At 40.0% G+C, this 17,008-nt stretch overlaps 1 protein-coding gene across 1 annotated transcript; it reads left to right on the top strand.

Moving 5' to 3' along the window:
* The first annotated feature begins 10,565 nt into the window (after nucleotides 1-10,565).
* LOC109789339 (phytochrome A-associated F-box protein-like) lies at nucleotides 10,566-11,051 on the top strand. The gene has a single exon (XM_020348256.1). It carries the CDS (start codon nucleotides 10,566-10,568, stop codon nucleotides 11,049-11,051), a length of 486 nt encoding a protein of 161 aa, XP_020203845.1.
* The last annotated feature ends 5,957 nt before the right edge of the window (nucleotides 11,052-17,008 follow it).

Genomic DNA, 17,008 nt, shown 5'->3' with positions numbered 1-17,008 from the left:
GCAAGCCTCTCCAGGCTTAATTATTTTGTGGGAGTATTTTTTTTCAGCAAGCCTCTCCAGGCTCAATTGTTCTGTATGAGTATTGTTTCGGCAAGCCTCTCCAGGCTCAATTATTCTGAGAGAGTATTATTTCGGCAAGCCTCTCCAGGCTCAGTTATTCTGTACGAGGCGATTGATTTTCTAAATCTTTTGCCTTTTTTGTCGTTTTTGGCTTTTTCTGTATTTTTTTGCCTTTTTTGTCATTTTTTTGGCTTTTTCTGTATTTTTGCCTTTTCTGTTGATTTGCGGCTTTTTCTGTTGACCGCTGCCATACACAAGCAATTTTTCCTATTTTCTATTTTATGCAATTGCCTCATGATAAGGTCTTTGAATGTGCAACTAATGTGTGTGATGCACAAATGCAAGTTTTATTATTTAATGTTTTTAGAAAAATGAATGGCTCTCCCTATCCTCCTTTTCTTGGAGGAATTTCTGTCATCGACGTGAGGGAATATTTTTGTGAGCCTTTTATGCAGGAGATTATGGATTTTATAGGAACCCCTCCAATTTTCTTTATTGACCGATTATTAAGGAATTTCATACAATTTTTAGAAATACCAATTTAGAGGCATAATCACATGGTCAAGAGAGAAAAGAAATGAATAGATATTTTATTAATATTCACAAGTGTTTTTACAGAAAGATATACAGAAGGAAATTTCTGAAGAATGGCTGGCCTGGGTAGGCTATTTACATTGGGCTTAACAATTATATTTGCAATTGTTGCTCCGTATGTTCTCCTAGTTGTTTCGGGTGAGATGCCTGAGCCAGGAGCGTAGATGCTGCAAGACGCTTGCTTCTAGAAGATAATCACTTGAACCGCCTTTCGGTTTTCGATTCAAGTGACCGTTGCTTGCTTTGCTTTTACATCTTATTCTTTTGCCCCTAACTTTTGCCTAGGACGTATCCTAGCGGGGATAATTTTGCCTTTATTTTGCCTAGTACCCTTGTACTGGCGGGCTTTTTGTTTTGCCCTAACTTTTGCCTAGGATGCCCTTTTTCGGGTTTTCATCCTAGCGGGCTTATGCAAGCAACGTCTTCAAGCATAGTACTTCTTTACCTCGTCAGCGTTGACTGGGTATCGAAGTTCTTTTCCATCCATGTCTGTGAAGATCAATGCTCCTCCTGAGAAGGCTCGTTTTTCCACGTATGGTCCTCCGTGATTTGGGGCATACTTTCCGATTTTGTCCTTTTGAGTTGGTAGCAATTTCTTCATTACCAACTCTCCCTCATGGTAGACTTGAGGGTGGACTTTCTTGTCAAAAGCCTTTTTTTGATCTTCCTCTGATAGGCTTGACCATGGCATATGGCGTTCAGCCGTTTCTTTTTGATAAGGTTCAACTGGTCGTATCGGCTTTGAACCCATTTTACCTCGGAAAGTTTTGTTTCCATGATTACCCTTAGAGAAGGTATCTTGACTTCGACGGGTAGAACTGCCTCCATCCCATAAACGAGGGAGAATGGAGTAGCTCCTGTAGACGTGCGTACTGAAGTCCTATAACCATGAAGAGCGAAGGGTAACATCTCGTGCCAGTCTTTAAATGAGGCAACCATCATTTGCCCTATTTTCTTGATGTTCTTATTGGTTGCCTTGACTGCCCCATTCATCTTTGGCCGATATGGGGAAGAATTATGGTGTTGGATCTTGAATTCTTGGCACAGTTCTTCCACCATTTTGTTATTCAAATTGGATCCATTTTCAGTGATGATTTATTTCTCCATGCTTCCACTAGATTATTCTAAAATCTTTCGGGACAAGAGAGAAAAGAAAGGAAAGATATTTTTTTTGTTCTGAAGTTTGTGTTTTAGAGGGGATTTATTTTTCAAAAATGGTTTTTGTAAGAATGGATGGCCAAGGTAGGCTTATGTGTTTAGGCTTGTTTGATTAAACACTTATGAAGTTAAAAAGTCGTGTTGTGATTCGACAACTTGGATAGCTTCCCTTGAACCTTTCTTGAATTCGGCTCATGGTACCATCATGGATTTCTTTTGTTTTTTGATTGTCCTTATTTTTGCCTAAAACACCCTTTTGTGGCGTTTTAGCGGACCTTTGTTTTTGTTTATTTTTGTAACCCTAACTTTTGCCTAGGTCACCCTTTCGTGGGATTCCTAGCGGGTCTTTTGCTCTTATTTTTGCGCAGTCCCCTTTTTGAGTTTCCTGCCGAGCTTCTTTTATTTTGAAAGATTTCTTTTTACCCATGATGGCACTTGTCAAGGCCAAGGGAAGGTGCTCCAAGTTGTCACACACACCTCCACATAAAAATGATGTGGGTTTATTATTATTAAGATGATTTTAACCTCATTCATGTTTATTCAAACAGGGTTAAAAAATAATGTGGTTTAGAATTTTATTATAAGCAAGAAAAGAAGCAATGAAGAATGATTTTATTATAATCATAGCGGAAACATGTGTCCTTATTTCATCACTGATATGGGTCCCAATGTTGACCTCTTATATCTCTCGGCCATGCCCCAAATTCACAGTCTCCAATTTCTCTTGACGAGTTGGAGTAAGCGAGCTTCTCGTTCTAGCAGTCTTTGCAGATCCGGAGAGATAGTCTCCTCATCACTCTCCAACTCAACCCATTCACTTTCGGATCCCGGTCAGAGCAAACAATTACAGACATAATTATTTTATTGGTTCTGTTTAGGTTTAGAATTATTAATGTTAATGAGGAAAGAGAGAAAAGAACAAAAGAGAGAATGATATGTGAAAAATGCCTCTTTATTGATATGTATTAAAACTGTACAAAAACCCTTATTTACATGAAAAGGTTCTCATGATCTCGGGTACTGATCATGAGTCCCTAAAAGAAAAATATGGAGGGGCCCTATTGTGGCTTGCTCTTCTCTCTACTCCTGCTTCGACAGAGGATTCTTGCTCATGTCGGGCGCTGTTGAATCAAAAAGTGATCCACCCTGCATCGATAAGGTCTTGGACCTTATTTTTGAGAGCTCTACATTTCTCCGTTGAATGCCCCGATGCCCCCGAATGGTATAGACATTTGTCTTGCGGTTTGTACCAATAGGGATGAGGTGGATCAATCTTCTTTAGTGGAACGTAAGCTAGAAGACGTGCTTCCACTAGCTTCGGCAGGAGGTCGCTATATGTGGTCGGAAGTTTATCAAACTTCTTCACAGGGTTGTATTGCGACTTTCCTGACTTCGAAGTGGAAGAAGATGAAGAATTATTTACGGCATTGACTCCTCCCTCCTTCTTCTTCCCGTAGGTCTTCTTGGCTTCAAATGATTGGGAAAGCCCAGCTAGCTTCCCACTTCTCAGCCCTTGTTCCATTCTTTCGCCAATGGTGATGATGTCCGAGAAGAGTGTTGTCGTGTTCCCTATCATCTTGTCATAATAGGGACCGGTCAACGAGTTTATGAATAGGGACACCGTCTCCTTATCCGACAGCGGGGGCTCTATTTGTGCCGCCAACTCCCTCCATCGTTGGGCGTACGCCTTGAAGGATTCATCATTTGTCTTACTCAAGGCTTGAAGATCGGACCTATCGGGTGTTAGGTCGATGTTATATTTATAGCGCTTGAGAAAGGCGTCGGCCAACTGCCTCCATGTGCACACTTGACTTCCATCCAGCTGCATATACCAATTGAGTGCGGTGTCAGCCAAGCTCTCTTGGAAGCAATGGATCAAGAGCTTTTCATTGGTAGCATATGCAGCCATTTTTCGGCAATACATGGTGAGATGACTTTTGGGGCAAGTCGATCCCACATATTTTGGGAAATCGGGCACTTTGAATTTGGGAGGGAATTGGATGTCCCTCACCAAGCACATGTCGGCGGCATCTTTGATGTCAAAATCATGCCCCTCCATAGCCCTTAGCCGATCCTCAAGAGCATGGAATTGTTCCTTTGAAACCTCGGGCTCTTTAATCATGATCCCCGCCCCGAGGGGTACAGCTCGTGGAGGTTCTTCCTCATGTTCCTCCTCCTCATGATGATGGGACTCATGGTCACTGTGGTGAGACCCATGTACATTATGGTGATGCATGAATTCCATCATTTGCGTCATTTGTTCTTTGAGCTGTGAGAGCTCGGCTGTAAGCTTCTTATTTTGGTCCTCCAGCGCTTCCATCTTCTTGATTTTCTGCGCGCGTGTGAGGACAGAGAGATGACCAGCCACTTTCTAAAAATGAATATTTAATCTAATTAATTTATGGAATGAATACGCTCTTAACATGAGCTTGATAACCCTCCATTTTTAAGGCGCTGCCTTTTTAAAACAGAGTGTTACTACCCTCCTTGACTTATGATCTCTCCTCAACGGAGAATCTCGATAATTATGGGTCTCTTTTACTCATGTCAAGAGGTATTGGTGAACCTAAAATGCATGGTTTATGAGGATGCATGATGTCTTATTGGTAATGATGCACATGCTCCTTACTTTTATTATATTTTCACACATTGGTTTTTCCTCTCATGTCATGACATTTTCATGCATGGGGATTATTCTTTAGACCTTATCACGAGGTTATTTATTAATGCACAAACAATTGCACATAAGCATTTACACAAACAATTCACTCATCCACGAACAGTCACGAGCGAATCACGAGGTAGGGGTATCCTGCAGAAAAGTGCATATTCAAGGTGGTTCTAACTGTTCTCACCGGTCTGAGGCCCCCAAGGTGCCCCCATTATAGGGACCCAATTCCTCTCGTCGTAAGTCGATGGAAAGCTCCAACGCACTGTCGGACTCGAGTTCATGGTTATCACCTTGAGTGATGCTTTCCGACAACGGTCTACGGGCACCTATAGACCCATTCGACAACCGGCCGTACTAACATCCACTCCCTATGGCTTACCACTCATGCCCCCGGGTATAGAGGGAACTGTTGTGTGCAAAGGTTTGTGTGCAGTTTTTATTTCAAACAATTGCGTAAAATTAAACAAACAACAGTTATTAAAGCCAAATAGATAAACATGTTATCATACAAGCAAGGGGTAATAAAGTAATTTTAACTATTATTTGTTAAAAATAATCTGTCACTAAATGGGACTGACTCTCTAGACTTCCCCAGCAGAGTCGCCATCTGTCGCCACCGGCCCGAAACGGGCTTTCGGCATTCGCGAAGGATGGTTGGACTCTTTTATTTGTTTAAAAATATGGATTGCTAGAATGACTTATTCTCAAACTGAGACCTCGTCAAACGAGCAATTTTATTAAAAGGCTCACCAATCCATGTTAATCCCAAGCGGGACCCTCCATAGATTAGCGGTTTTCATAAAAAGGAAGGGTTCATGGAGTCGCCACCAATGTTTTACTCAAAACATTGGAAAAAGGGATAAGGCAATTGATTTTATAAATCAACTTCGGCCATTACAACCAGAGTTGGGTAAGGGAGTCGGTTACGCGTGGGGAAGGTGTTAGCACCCCACAGCGCCCCTTTCGGGTTCCCTATGACAGATTATTTATTAAATAATAGTGCAAAATTACTAAATTACCCCTATTTATTCTAAGCAATTATAAATTAACTATCTACATGATGACAGTTTAAATATGTACACACAGAAAGCGGTAAAAGAAGGGACTTTAAAGAGATAAACCTTTGAAGCGTGCTTTCTTATATATCTTGACAGAAATTGGGAAGCGTTTTGGCGTTCCCTCCCTCTACAAGACCGCTCGCTCCCTCCTATAAAATTTTAACTATGGAAATCCGGAGGATTTCCCTTCGACTAGGTTCGAGACTCAAGCAAATGGCTCGTGACTCAAGAACTTCGTCGGATCAACTCTCCGAGTGATTTCTAGGCAGAGCACTGCTCAAAAAAACCCAGAATACTCAAGAAGAGGGTTAAAACTGTGTGTGAAAGTGTCAAATGACGTCCCATTGACGTCATATTTATAGGGAAGAGGCTCAATACGGTTTATGAGGGTCAATACGGTCAACATTGAAATTTTGAACTAATACGGCCGTATTGAATTCAATACGGCCGTATTGAAGTTCAAAAAACCTCAATACGGCCGTATTGAAGTTCAGTGCAGCCGTATTGAATTCAATGCAGCCGTATTGAAGTCCAGAAACTTCAATACGGCCGTATTGAGTTCAATGCGGCCGTATTGAAGTTCAAAATGTTCAATACGGCCGTACTGAACCTCTGGGAGGCCGTATTGGGCTTCATTCCTCCCACTTTTCTTATTTTAGCTATCCTAAGACCTTTAGACCTATAGAGAACCCTCCTTGGGCCTTCTGGAAGTCCTTCTGGCTGATCTTCCTTCAGTCTTCGAGAGTCTTCAAGCTTTATTTCCGACCCGGACAATTTTAGGGGTCTACAATGAGTGAAGTCAACGGGCCAGGAGTTGGTCGAGAATACTCACTACGAGCCAGAAGTGGCTGATCAAAGAATACTAGCGTCGGTGAGTGAAGCTGGCGGGCCAGAAGGTGGTCGATAATACTCACTGGGAGCTAGAAGTGGCTAATCAAAGAATACTAGCATCAATAAGTGAAGTTGACGAATCAGGAGTGGTTGAGAATACTCGGGCAACCAGAGGTGGTTTAAGAATACTAGCGTCTACGAGTGAAGCTGACGAACCAGAAGTGGTTGAGAATACTTGGGACTAAGAGTGGTCATGACCTGAGTGGTCTATAATACTCATTGCTAGCCTGAAGAGGCTGAATAAACAATACTTGTACTTAATTGTTTATCTAGTGCAACCCTTCGTTTGAAGGAGACTAGACGTAGCTCAGTTTGAGTGAACCAATATAAAATGTGCTCTATGTTTTAATGTTTCAAATGCATTTTATTTGGTTGATCTAATTCACTGAAAACTTCATTCAATAATTATCATTTATTAAAGATATCCTTAGACGAAAACTATATTTGCTCAATTGATTATTCTAAAAGAACAGTTTTTGTTTAAGTAGTAATTTTCTCTTTACAGACGATGAAACTCCAGACGCAAAATGATTTTGATAAACCAATCTTGGGCTGTTTCAATTCAAGCATTCATCAATAATACCTTTAGTTGACGAAAGAGAGCCTTATTGCAAAAATGTATTAAAACTCCTTTATTCACATACACACACATATTCAACCCCCCTTCTATGTGTTTCTCATCTAACTTCACATATACCCTATCGTCATCCATCTCTATGTCCTTTTGTACTTATATGTTACTTATTTATTTTTGTTTATTCTCCCTCTTTGCTTGTTTGTGTGTTTATGTGCTTATAAAATCCTCTCCTCTCTTCTTCTCATCTCATCCAAACCTCGTTGAAATCTCTATATGTCTTTCCTCACCTTCCTCATACCTTTCCAAATGCTTTCTTTAACTCGGTTGATCGGACACGCCATCCACTATTGGCTTCTACTTAGTGGCCACCTTCCTTTTTGACCAACCCAGTTAAGTGAATTGTCTGGCAAGACATTCCGATCCTAACCCCTCGTTCCCGGATCCCTTTGACTCACCATCCACTCCACCTTTTTCTCTTGTTCTTCATCGTTGCCTACTTCCCAGTCCATCGTTGCCTCCTTCCCAGTCCATCACTTCCTCCTTCCCATTCCGTCTCCACCTCTCTTCCACTTTGATGATATAAGTGGAGTCCCCAGCTTTGCTAGTGACAAAAGGGGGATGAGATATCCACTAAATCCAAAGAAGAAGAAAATGTTTAAGTTTCTTCTAATTTCCTTAGATTTCCCTTGTGTTAGGGTTTAGGGTTCTTTTTGTGTTTTCCTTGTGTCTTCTTTCTCTTTTTTGAACTTCTTTTGTATTTTTGTATGTTCCTCTGTTATATGTAATACAATATTCTTTGTGTTGTTTTGTTATGTTTAACCATGCATGTTTTCAAGGGGAGTCCTCTATGTTTTAAATCTGTGTTTGAATAATACACTCTAATACCTTAGTCTGTCAAACATTATAACGTCAAACTAAAAAGGCTAAGTAAATATGACAAACCAAATGTCATAAGAAGAAATCGGATCAATCAAATTTTCTCACATGACTTCTAGCATCATAAATATGTGTATTTCACATCAATCTAATAATTTTTTAACTGAACATTTCTTATAGAATCTTTTTCAAAATATGAACACTTGTTTCGTCTTATTACTAAAAAGAAAATCATTTTTCAAAAGAAAAAGCTAGTAAAATTTGTAAAGGTGTATATCTTTAAGAAGTGTTTGTCACCATTAAAAAGGGGAGATTGTCAGATCAAAAATCTTATCTTTAAGAAAACAAATGATCCCTTTAAGTTTTAATGTTGACAAACAAAAGGATTTTCCTTAAAGCAAAAGTTGGCATTCTTTGAAAATATGATAGATCAGACAAAATATGAAGATAATACATATCATCTGTAAGATGAAAGAAATCAAACGAAGTATACTGTTCGTATGAATTACACTAAATGGATAAGACTGACATTGCATTTGCTTTAATGTGTTATTTCTTGACAGATTAACATACATGAAGAAAAGGAGCTAAAAGATCAACATTTTTAAGCAATTCATTCTGAAAAGTTCATCAAAATATCAAGCTGAAGCATTGCAAAGAAGATCACATTTGAAGATTCTATGTATAGATCTTTGTAGTCTTTTTGTGCTGTATTTTTTATAGTATCATGTCTAGAAAATATGAAGCTATACTTATAACTCTTATCAATTATATTTGTAAGGGTTAAGCTTGAAGATAAATTTTTTAAAAAAAATACGTAGTGGTTAAGCTTGAAAAGGCTTGTTTGAAATAATACTTGGATTTAAGCTTGGAAAGGCTTGTTGAAAGAATACTTGGGTTTTAGCCAAAAGTAGCTTGTAAAGAATACTTTTTGTTTAGTCAGAAATGGTTTGGTAAAGAATACTTGTATCTTGTTGAAGATAGTGAAACTCAATCTGGTTGGATTGAGAACTGGACGTAGTCTCTAGGTTGGAGACGAACTAATATATAAATACTCGTATCATTTCATCTATTTTTACCACTTTTTCAGATTACCTTCCAGTACTTCATCTGTTTGTACTCTTCACTTCCTCACTGCAAAAAACATGAGTTTTTGATATAGACTATTCAACCCCCTTCTAGTGTGTATCTTTCTCTCCAACAAACTCCCTTAAATCATTAACATAGGATGCTCATCTTCTAGCTTAAGATATAGATTGTCTCTTGGACTAATAACAATCCTTGATTGATATTGAATCTTCTTTTAAGTTGTCACAAGGATGTCTTTATAAAACCTGTAGATAATCATATCATTGATCATTAGGAACTAGTTTCATGTTATTTGGACCTCTACATCACAAGTTATTCCCAAAATATAAAAGCAAAATCATGTTTTTATGGACAAATCAATGTTCCATCTTGCAAAGATAATTTTTCCATGATAAAGGTTTTATTTGCCTATACATTTTGCATCAAATTTGTAGAAAATTCTTATATCTTTCCATAGCCACCAAGTTTGGCTAAAACACATATCTACAGCTCTAAATATGCTCAATATACTACATTATGTTTGAATTGCAACTCAAGACGATGTTTTCATCTTGGTTTCCATATTTGTTCATGATGTAGGCTTTTTCAGTGCACGACTTCCTCATAAAGGTGATAGATAATTGTTCTAGCTTTTCATAACAACAAAATTTGTCTCAATATCATATCTACAACTCAAGTTACGTGCAAAATACAACAATCATGTTCTCTAGTCACGACCAGTAATATCTACAGCTTCTTTTGCAATTTTGCACATGTTCTACTCCATATGAACTCTTGGCTTCTTCATGAAGAATGTAGACACTTCTTCAAGATTTTCATAGCCACCAAAATCTCTTCAAATGAATTCTTAGGACTCGTGATATTATATAGCTAAAATTCATAGTTTTTCCTCCTAAAGGCTTATGAAATTTATTTATAAGGTTTTCATACTTAAAACATAAAGGATTTGGACTTAACAAATGCTTCTCAGGCTTGTTCTGTATTTATACTTCTCATATTCATGTTTCTAGGGAGTTGCTCTAAGACAATCTTTCTCAGCTTGGGAATTTTATTCATGGAGTATGGTTGTTAATTCGTGATAGGAATGAGATCCTCTTTGCCTTTAAGGTTCAAGTGGGGCACCTTCCATGGCTCAAGCTTTGGATAAATGCAATATGATCAACATGCATACCTTAGGGGTTATTTACTCGGAGGTGTAATGTGTAACAAGGTATTCATGTGCGTAAACTCCTTAATTATTGCATGGTTAACCCTAATTGGAGAGTTGTCTTTGCTCATTTTTAGTGGAGCTTCTTCTAACACATATTTCAAACCATAACGCCTTTCTCATGAGCTATTGGAAGGATAGAAGCGAGAAATAAAAATCATTTCATTTCTAGGCAACATGAACTCTCCATCCAAATTATGGTTTTTTGGTTAAAGTACCTACACTAGTAGAAAATTAGTGTTTTACGTCACTGTTTTCTCGTCGGTCATAACAAAAACTGACGTAAAAAAGATGTGGTGGCATTTTTGTAATTTTTGTGAACTTTACGTAAAATGTAAAATCTACGTCGGATGTATCTTGTGTCCGACGTAGATTTTACATTTTATGTCAGACCTCTATTATCTCCGACGTAAAAAAGGTTTCTATATACACCCACATTGCAGGCAAAGGTGCAAGAGGCGGAAGGTGTCCCACGCGTGGAGGTCGCACCTGGCGTCGGGGACCTGGAGCTTGAGCTGCGAGCAGGGGAGCAAGCTCCTCGCGCGGCAGTTCCGCGACGACTGCCTATACGTGTGCGACTGGCCCGGGTGCGTCCACAAGGAGGAGAAGCGCAAGTACTGGGTGTTCCGAGGGGTTTTCAAGAACTTCAAGCGCACTAGGGCTTGGGGAACCATTCACGATGGCAACAAGAGGAAGCTTGATTTTCCCTGCGCCATTTGTGCCTGCAAGTTCACCTGGGATCTCCACTCTGCCTTTTGCTTGCGGCGCGGCTTTGGCTTCCACGGCGACGGCGAGCCTGTCATTCAGGCTTACGTTTGTCAAAATGGTCACGTTTCTAGCGCCTGGACCGATGTTCCCATGTACACTTAAATTCCACTACATTCCCTTTTTTTATGTATTTTTCATTTCCTTTTCCTTGTCTACTTTCCATCTTCACTACTACTTGTTCTTTTCTTCATTTTTTTTCAAATATTATTATTTTAAATCTTCTGCACCCTCTCGTTTCTTCTACACGTTTCTTCTGCACCCTCTCGTTTTAAAAATCCTAACTTGCATTAGCTAATTTGTTGATTTTGCATCTGGAACGAACCGTTTTGCAACTAGAACGGCCCGTTCTGCTTGCAGTCATTGTGTGTTAATTGTCCATCTAGAACGGGTCGTTCCAGATGGATAATTAACACACAATGACTACAAGAAGAATGGGCTGTTCTGGTTGTAGAACGGCCCGTTCCAGATGCATTAAATTTGTTCCATCACAATTTTATATCGGTTCTTGGCATGTCTGACATAAATTTACGTCGGCCATCACAACTGACGTAAATTTATGTCTCCCGCATCGACGTCGAAGGTTTTTCCGATGTAAAACCCCTAAAATAACAGACGTAGAATGTACATTCTATACTAGTGCTAGTTGGTTTCAATTGATAATAACTCTATGAAGTTGGGGCAAATTAGAGAATAAACTATTCTTTTCAACAGCCAAGTTTTTGGAAATATATTCAAACGTAAATGCTAGATTGAAGATAGGCTCAAGGGTATTCATAGAGAACTTGACCTCTATTTCTCGGGTTTTCTTGTTGCCTTTGGAAAGTAACTTCAACATTAGTATGATCATATATTATATCAAGAAGAGATGTTGTAGTATTAGAAGTTGAGAGAAAATTGGGCTAAATTTGGTAACAAGAATACCAAATTTTTTCTACCCAATTTATTATATGAAGGTGGGACGATGGTTGTGACACTTGGTTGGTGGGTTCTACCAATTGTGACGGTGGGACAGTGGGTTGAGACGATAAGAACAAGTTTGGGTCGGACGAAAGGATAGGTTACGCAACAAGGATTTGAGGGATGAGTTTTGTGTGATAGAGAAACTAAAATTAGAGTTTCAAAATTAGGATTTGGTGGCAAATGTGTGCCTTAAAAGGGTTTAGGGGAGGAGGACTACTCTCACACAAGAGAATTTCAAATGCGTGCCTAAAAATATGGGAGACTGGATTTCGAGAGAGACTTGGGCGATATTCAAGTTTGAAATTTATCAATTAAGTTTTATGCATGCCTCACTTACTTTAGGATTTTAATTTTAATTTTATATTATTTAAAATCATGAATTAAGCATTAATTTTTCTAACGCAATATATAATTTTTTTAAAATAATTTACTTAATTAAGGTTAGTTATGTTGACAAATAAATATGGTTTTACATTATGTTTTTAGATGAATAGAATTTAAACGTGATTTTTTTTAGACATAATTCATAGGATTTGGGCACATAATAAAAGAAATTACCGTGAATGAGAGAGCATTTAAGACGAGTACTTTGGCAACAACGATAGTGTCTCTTCCTACAATTGTGCAATTTTAGTCTTTTAAATTTTAATTAAATATTTTTAGTCCTTCAAATGTTGCAATTGTGTAATTTTAGTCACTCAAGTATCATAATTATGCAATTTTTGATATATTTAAATTACATATATTATTAATTTTAGTAACATTAAATATATATTTGTACCGTCTTGGTCAGAATTTGATCTGACCCCTCTACATAGGTGTATCGTCTCGGTCAGAATCCGATCTGATCCTCCTACATAGGTGTATCATCTCGATCAAAATCCGATCTGACCCTCTTACATAGGCATTGATCCGATATCAGGGGTAAAATCCTATCTTTAATGACCAAATATTCCCAAATGAAAACCGTCATAAAAATCTCCGCGTTCACGAGGCCCATGAGGCCCATGGACAAGAAAGTATAAGACCTAAAACCCTAGAGTTAGGAAGGCAGAACACACACCTTACTCACTTGAATGCTCTGGCTTGGGAAGGTTGACCTAGGAGAAGAACCCTAGACCCTCCCTTGGCCGGAACATTTTGGCGCCCACCGTGGGGTTACGGAAAAACTTTTCCTACGCCCCAAGGAACAAATCTTGAAAAAGAAGTCAGGAAGTTTAAGATAAATGGCAAGAGGCGGCGTTCCCAACCACGACGCTCAACACCCTTCTATGGAGGAGATGATGGCATTGATCAATGGCTTAAGATAAGAGACTACGTGATCCAGGGAGAGGGAGGAGGCCATTCAGCAAGAGAACGAAGAAATCAAATGACGGGCTGATGTGATGCAGGCCATGATAGCAGCCAATATCAGACCGGCAGAGGAAGATGTGATGATGGAAGTCCCAAGGGACTTTAGACCTTTCTCGGAGGCTATAAAGGTCGAGATTATCCTGAGGGACCATCGGGTTCTGCAAGTGGAACCTTTTGATGGAACCCAAGATTCCAGTCAACATTTGATGGATTTCCACGCTCAGATGTTGATCTGTGGAGGGAGGATGGAAATCCGCTGCAAACTATTCATGGGAACCCTTAAAAAGGCGGCTTTAGATTGGTTTAGCGATCTTCTTGACTGATTGATCACCGACTTTGATGTCTTCAGTCGATTATTCATGGCACAATTCGTGGCGAATAAGAGGAAACTGCCGATCATGTCGGATTTGTTCGATCTCAAGCAGCAATGGGAGGAGTCGTTGAAGGACTTTTTACAAAGGTTCAATGAAGTGGCTTTGAGAATAACATCCTTGGACGAGAAGATAGCGGTCATAGCTTTTCAAAAGGGATTGAGGTCGAGTGATTTCGACGTCGCACTAGAAAGAGAAAATTGTCAAATGATGTCGGAAGTAAGAGCTTTTGCCCTGAGTCACATTAAGACGGAGGAAGGGCAAACCGATAAAAGAGCAGAAGAAAGTCGAGAGGTAGTGGTCGGTAATAAGGAGGACAATAAGCATCTCCGGGCATGCTCGGATTGGAGTAAGCGAAGGGATCGTTACAGTGTAAAGGAGGGTAACCACAGACAGGTGGACTATGGAGGTAGGTCAAAAGGCGATTGGGCACGAAACAACGAGCAAGAAAAATTTACTCCACTCAATGTTTCAAGGAGGCAGTTACTCCATGACATCAATAGTGCGTCACTCTTTCAGTTTCTGGTTGCAACCGACCGTCAACTAGGTCCTTTTAAAACTGACTGGTGTGAATTTCACAAAGCTCATGGACACACTACTAAGAGTTGTTTCGTCCTAGGGAGACAAATCGAGCGTTTGATCAAGGAGGGACGTTTAAAAAAGTTCATCGCGAAAAAACATGAGGAAGACCCGTTGGAGATGCGACATAGGCATATGAGAGATGGCGCAAGGAGAGAGAGACCCAAAGAAAGGTCTCCCCGCAGGGACCTTTCGGCAAAGGGGTCAGAAGTCCTCAACAGGCTATTCATGGAGATTTCAAAACTATAATGAGAGGATTTACTAGAAGAGGCACAACGTTCGCAACTTGGAAAAGGTATGCTCGCTCGGTACTAACTGTCTCGGAGATGAGACAACCATCCCGGCCAAGCATCACATTTTCAGATTCCGATTACGAAGGGGTATCTCCCTATGAGGACGACCCCATGGTCATTTATGCAATTGTCATGGGATACAACATAAAGCATGTGTTGGTGGATCAGGGTAGCTTGGCTGACATTATGTTTTGGGAGGCCTTTGTCGGAATGAAAATACTGAACGATTGACTTATGTCGTACGCAGGGACTTTAGTAGGTTTTGCGGCAATCAGGTGATGGCCAGAGGGTATACCAACTTAGAGACCACGTTCGGACAAGGCGCTCACATGAAGACCGTTACTATCCTCTATTTGGTGGTAAATGCTCAGTCATCCTACAACATTCTGATTGGGCGACCCACACTGAATAAGTTGGGTGCCATTGTGTCAATGTCTCATTTGAAGGTGAAGTACCCTTTACCCAATGAAGAGGTTGGTTCCCTTCGAGTAGATCAAAAGGTTGCGAGAAAATGTTACGAAGATAGCCTAAAGGCGAGAAGACACCTGTATGTAACGCATGTTGATCGAGGTGTTCAATCCATCGAGTTAGATTCGAGAGTGATCCATTTCGAATCTTGACCCGCTCCAGTCGAGGATGTAAAGGAGATAAGTTTAATAGAAGGGAAAATTGTTAAAATCAGGGTATCATTAACCAAAGAAGATGAGAAGGAGCTAGTGGTTGTGTTAAAAAATAATATATCGGCCTTTGCATGGAGTGCCAGCGGCATGCCGGGCATAGACCTTGATTTCCTATGTCACTACCTTATGGTAGATCCAAAGGCAAAAGCTGTAATCCAGAAAAGGAAAAAATTTGGAGAAGAAAAAAGGAGAGCTATAACAGAGGAAACAACAAAACTAGTGGCAGCTGGTCACATCCAGGAAATCCAATACCTGACGTGGCTAGCAGATGTGGTGATGGTACGAAAGAACAACGGAAAATAGAGAATCTGCACAAACTTCATCAACTTGAATAAGTCTTGTCCGAAAGATTCGTACCCATTGCCCAACATAGATTGCTTGGTTGATGGCACGTCGGGGTATGAGTTACTAAGTTTTATGGATGCATACTCGGGATATAACCAGATCAGAATGCACCCTGCAAACGAGGATAAAACAACATTCATAGCTGATCAAGCCAATTATTGCTACAAGGTCATGCCCTTTGGACTGAAGAACGCGGGAGCGACATACTAAAGACTTATGGATAAGGTCCTGGCAAGTCAGCTAGGCATGAATGTGGAAGCATACATGGACGATATGGTGGTAAAGTCAGCAAGTGTAGCTCATAATTTTTCCGATCTACAAGAACTATTTGATACAATCAGTCGGTACCAGCTCAAGTTGAACCTAGCCAAGTGCTCGTTCAACATTCAAGCAGGGAAGTTCCTCGATTTCTTGTTAACTCATCGTAGCATTGAAGCAAATCCTGACAAGTGCTCAACGATAATCAATATGAAAAGCCCAGCAACTTTGAAAGAGGTTCAATAATTGGTAGGGAGAATGGCTTCACTTTCACGATTTCTCTCAAAGGCCATTGATAAATCATTACCATTATTCCAGTGCTTGAGGAAAAATGATCATTTTTCATGGACAGATGATTGTGAGAAGGCGTTTGAAGAGCTCAAGAAGTCCCTCGCCTCTCCACCGATTCTCACAAAGCCCCACACGAATTTCCCCTTACTAATCTACTTATCGGCATCAGACAGTGGTGTCAGCACCGTTTTGGTTCAAGAGCAAGGGAACTCTCAGATGCCTATTTACTTCATAAGCCGAATATTACAAGGAGCGGAGGTTCGTTACCAAAAAGATTGAGAAGTTAGCTTTCACCATATTGGTGACTGCAAGAAAGTTGAGGCATTACTTTCAAAGCTATGAAATAATAGTCCAAACGAATTACCCGATTCGATAGGTTTTGCAAAAGCCCGATCTGGTAGGAAGAATGATGAAGTGGTTTATTGAACTATCAGAATTCGTAATTAAATATGAGCCGAGGAGAGCTATTAAAGCTCAGGCATTGGCCGATTTCCTAGTGGAACTAACTTCACCCGCTAAGGAGAATAGTTCTGGAGAGACTGTATGGATCTTATCAGTTGACGGAGCCTCAAACTTAGGAGGTAGCGGGGCTGGGATCGTTCTCGAGGGTCCCGGAGGTATATTTCTAGAATAGTCGCTACGTTTTGAGTTTTGAGCAAGCAATAATCAAGTAGAGTACGAAGCACTGTTGGCAGGGATGATTTTGGCAAAGGAGATGGGGGCAACAAGCTTATCAACTTGGAGCGATTCACAACTAGTAATGGGACAGGTGGCTGGTACATTTCAAGCAAAAGACCCACAGTTGGCTAAGTACCTAGAAAAGGTAAAACTCATGTCGGCTGACTTCACCAAGTTCTCCTTAAGTCATGTTCCCAGAGAACAAAACTCGCGAGCAGACCTGCTCTCTAAGTTGGCTAGTACGAAGAGAT

This window comes from Cajanus cajan, chromosome 7 (assembly GCF_000230855.2).
Source record: "Cajanus cajan strain Asha chromosome 7, NIPB_CcT2T_4, whole genome shotgun sequence".
NCBI classification, from domain to species: domain Eukaryota; kingdom Viridiplantae; phylum Streptophyta; class Magnoliopsida; order Fabales; family Fabaceae; genus Cajanus; species Cajanus cajan.
Note: the sequence above shows the minus strand (reverse complement) of the source record. Positions and strands in the feature narration are given on the sequence as shown.